The sequence below is a fragment of the Cyprinodon tularosa genome, unplaced genomic scaffold, assembly GCF_016077235.1.
Source record: "Cyprinodon tularosa strain WSP-4 unplaced genomic scaffold, ASM1607723v1 ctg287, whole genome shotgun sequence".
Lineage (NCBI taxonomy): Eukaryota > Metazoa > Chordata > Actinopteri > Cyprinodontiformes > Cyprinodontidae > Cyprinodon > Cyprinodon tularosa.
The window spans coordinates 1,238,853-1,243,464 of NW_024038993.1; the positions used below are offsets into that span (position 1 = coordinate 1,238,853).

Genomic DNA, 4,612 nt, shown 5'->3' on the forward strand with positions numbered 1-4,612 from the left:
AAACTATTTTATCAAAACTATATAAACAAACAAAAATCTCGAACAGTTTAAAACTATAAGATTTCTAGGTGTGCAAATGTAAAAATATAAATAAGTTATTACCTTGTTTAGTAGGGATGGAATGGGTTCAAACAGAGGATCATCAAATATATATATATTATTTTTATTTAATTTTATTTATTTATTTTTTGTCGAGGGGGGGGGGGGGGGGTGTCTTATTTCCCGTTTCCTCGTTTAACTTCTTACCAGCTGGCGGCGCTAATGCACTTAACTAGTTTGCCAACCGCCATAAAACCCTACAGGAAGAAGAAGAATTTTGTTTACATTCGTTACAATGGCGACCATCTCTGAGTTGAAAAAGTGTAAGTGCTCTTTCAGTATAAATTCTTTAACTTCAGACCTAAAATGTTGAGAGGAGTGACAGGACGCGTGTTTCTAGGTGGCTTTGAGAAATGTCCTGGATCCTGAGTTGTGAGGAAACAGGAATTGATTCTTGTTGAATGGAAGAAGAAAATAGTGAAAACGAAGAAGATTGGAAGAGAGTACAGTCAAAAAATTACAAATAGCAGGAAAAGCTGAACAATATCAAGTGAGGAACAATCTAGAAATTCCACAGAAAAAAAATTTATTACAAAGTCCTAAACTAGTTAATCAGGAAGGATCTTTACAGATTGGAATCTGGTGCAGTTATCGAAAACAATAATCAAACTTTTAGAAGTCAAAGGTGCCAAAATATTGTATAGTGGAGACTCAACAAGGCAAAGCTATATGGATGAACAAGACTGAGGGGAAAAGTTTTCAGTGCAGCTTGGTGGAGAAAAAAAGGATTAGCAGGGGAGTCATTGGATGAGTTACTCTAACACTAACTGACCAAGAGATTCTAGAAAATATAAGTGGTCCCTCAGTGAGTTCTAGAAGCACTAGATCTATATCCAACCATTCAGCAAAGTTACTGCTACATGGCTGTACATCTTATCTTGGCATTTGACCAATTAGATGAGCCCTTGAATGATATATTACTTACTGGAAATTAAGTTAAAAACCAAAAGATAACAATTCAAGAAAAAAAAAAAGGTAAAAGGCTAATTGAAAAGTTAAAAAGTAAAGTTAAAAAAATTAATAAGCCAAGTTAGCCATTATATTTAGGTTTATAAACTAAAAAAATGTAAGTGCCAGTATCAGCATTAATACCTCTAAGGTTATGTTGGACCCCCCAAAAAAAAATGTGTTCCTTTCACTCTCAGGGTGTTTTTCATGAATTTCTTATAGAAGAACTTTTGTTATTTTTCTTAATATATTGGGGCAAGTATGCGTTTCCTGTTATAACATTGACATTCATTTTTGTCATCAAAATATCCGTATTTTTTGAATGTAACAAAGGTAATAAGGTCTGGTCCTGGATTCTAATAACACTATTGGCTGGAAATTTTGATTTTCAAAGTATTTCACTCAGTGCACTATAAAGGGTTATACACAGTATAACAGTATTGATCAAATTTGAAGAACAGGAGACAGCAAGTAAGGTTTTCCTTGGATATAGGAGCTACAAAGGTGAAAATGTACAATCCTCCACATATGAGATGCTTCAAATGCCAAAAATGTGGTCATATAGGGAAAACAATGACGTGGAAGGTGTGTTGCACGTATATGGAAAGGTGTGGTAAAGAAGTTCTAATTAAATGCCGTAACTGTGGTGGAGAACATACAGCTGCATATTGGGGTTGTGAAAGAAGCAAAAGATCTGAAGTGATCAGGAAAGTGAAATTGGAGCTCGGGATAATTTATGCTTGGCTTATCATCAACATTTTGGGATTAAGGGATTGGTAAATAATAGACACTTTTTTTATTTTTACATTTTCAATATTGCTCCTTTGGTTTGAATTGAATGGAATTTTCACAAGTTTACCAAGGTTATTCTACTATGACTAAATATTAGTGTACACAGTTTTGGGGTTATATACAGTATTAGCAGTTGGCATTTGAACAGAAAAGGAATATTTGTTGCATTGTTAAGACAAATCCTCTACATGTTTCAGCTGTGAGGGAAACACTTGAGTCCCGAGGGGTTCTGACTCAGCTAAAGGCTCGAATCAGAGCGGAGGTGTTCAGCGCCCTAGATGAACAGCGAGACGCACCTCCATCTCTGTCCCATGAAAACCTGCTCATAAACGAGCTCATCCGGGAGTACCTGCTTTTTAACAAATACAGAAACACAGCATCAGTGCTTACAGCAGGTAAGTCCCTCATTGTGATGTTGTCAGATAAAAGATTTTACCGTGTTTCTTTTTGTTTATTTAAGTGTAGTGTATCATGATCAAACACTAATTGCTAACTCAGTAGATATATTTTTTTAACATCTTCAGCTTTTTTATGTAAGGAAAAGCTTCTGTCAATGTTATTTGCTCTTATTTCACAGCGTTGTTCCCTTCTCTGCAATGTTTGCTTTCACAGAATCGGGCCAACCTGAAACTCCCTTAGACAGGCAGTTTCTGGCCACTGAGCTGAGAGTCTCAGAGGATGCAAGCTCCAAGTCTGTGTAAGAGTTTAGTCTTTATTTGAATAATCTCCCCACAGTATGTTGAAAACTTGGCAGAATAACATTGAAATAAAACACCACACTGTTAAAGTGTTGGACTAACGTTTTAATTTGGATGTAATGCATCAGGGCATCTAATAACTTTTGTTTACCCATCTGGCTTTGTTTACCATAGATGATTACTATGTTTCAGTGCATTGTGGGAAATTCTGACTCCACTACTTTTTCAACCACTAGATGTTCGGACACTCATCCAAAATGGCATAACCACAATATAGTGCCCTATATAGGGCGGATGATCAGACACAGCCATAGTTTCTGTCCATTCTTTTATTTTGTTCTAGTTTGCTAAAATTGTCAATGCTGGAGTCCAGTTTTACAACTGGATCCCTATTGAGTATGATAGCTAAAGATAAGGGTGTCCTAATACAACTTTTTCATTTCCAATATGATACCGATATTACAGCTTTGGGTATTTACCAATATTGACAATGATATTAGTATGAATCATGCTTGCTTTTAGTACTTATTTTTGTAGTATAGAATTTTTAAAAATGTTTGATCAAGTGATATTACCAAAATAGAGGAAGAAAATTAACAACAATAGATGTGAGAACAACTTTTTAGATGCAGGCTGATATAATTACCTATTAGATTTTAGGCTAATACTGATATTCAATATTAATATCAATATTAAGATCGAGATACCGCTAGCTAAAGAACTTATTAAGTTAAGAAACAAATCCAGACCCTCAGCAAATACCATGACATCTGCAGATACGCAGCTAAAACAGAAAAGTAAAGAAAGTGGAGTGGAAATAAAATGGCTGGAATAGAGAAGCAGGAGGGTTATGATTATTTCTTCTAAAGTAATGTAACTTAATTATTTTTATTGTTTTTTTATTGTTGTATTTCAATAAAAAGTTATTTTCTTTTTAATAGACAAAGTTTTAAAACCTCTTTTTTTTCAGCCAAATGGATGGCAGTTTATAGAAACTGTCTTTATGGAAAACTGGTTAAAAAGGATCTTTATAGTAGAATCGCTATCACCGACTTTCCTAACAGCTTTCAAATCTTAGAATTCCTATCATAGTTTGGCAGTATGTGCAACTAATATAATAGATAAATAATAGAAAAGTGGAATAATGGTTGTTGTTTTGTTTTTGTTGTTGTTTTTTTTGCAGACCTCTGCTCTATGGACTGGTTTCCCACTTCCTGAGCAGCAGTGATGACAGAGGGAACGTTTTGCTGCGAGGTGCTGCTATGAGTGTCTCAGCTCCTGGAAATGATTCATGAAACATTTCAACACGCAGAACCTGATGATCTGTAGTGCTCATGGACTAAAAAGGAGGCTTTGGCTCTCTAAGGAACTCTGCACTACTTCACTGAACATAAACAGCCTCTTTTTTTCACTTTGTATTTTAGGATTGTAGAATGAAATTTCCAAACCCAGGAAAAGTAAATGTTTTCGTACAGCATTTGTAAATTGTAAAAATGCATTTTTTTTTCTAAAGATTTATTTAGCATATAAACTTCAGATCAATAAAAGTTGTGTTTGATTTTGATATAAATGGTGGTTAGACTCTTTGATAACTTCTGTTTAATGTCAGTTTAATTCAACTGTTTGTTCTGAATAACTAATAGTCGTTTGTTTTTGTTTTATTACATGCTGATTTATATTCAGAGAATGCTGTTTTAATACCTCATTGCCACATGGTGGCGATACCACAGCAGAAAGTGCAAAAAGAAAAGGACTGTCTTTTCATCAGGATAACCTGATGCAATGGTGATCTGTCTCAGGACTGGTGTCATGCAGGACATCCCGCATGGAGTTAACTTGCTTTGCTAGGAGACAGAGGGGTCAAAACTCACATTCTTTACTTTAGTAACAAAAATCTGCCAAAAGTAAAAGCAATCCTCACTGAAGTAATAGTAAAAAATGCAGTTTCTTTAAAGCACCTGAGTTCAAAAGTAATTGAAGTTTTTACCTTAAGTGATACATAACCTATAAATCTATAGTCTTAAAAAGAACTTTTATGCACATAAAAAAGTTGATATTCCTATTTTACTCACATT

At 34.5% G+C, this 4,612-nt stretch overlaps 1 protein-coding gene across 1 annotated transcript; it reads left to right on the top strand.

The window, feature by feature from the left end:
* Nucleotides 1-269: 269 nt before the first annotated feature.
* Nucleotides 270-4,107, top strand: cep20 (centrosomal protein 20). Its single transcript, XM_038290707.1, has 4 exons — nucleotides 270-362; nucleotides 2,037-2,234; nucleotides 2,452-2,536; nucleotides 3,721-4,107. Exons 1-4 carry the CDS (start codon nucleotides 335-337, stop codon nucleotides 3,830-3,832), a joined length of 423 nt encoding a protein of 140 aa, XP_038146635.1. The 5' UTR covers nucleotides 270-334; the 3' UTR covers nucleotides 3,833-4,107.
* Nucleotides 4,108-4,612: the final 505 nt, after the last annotated feature.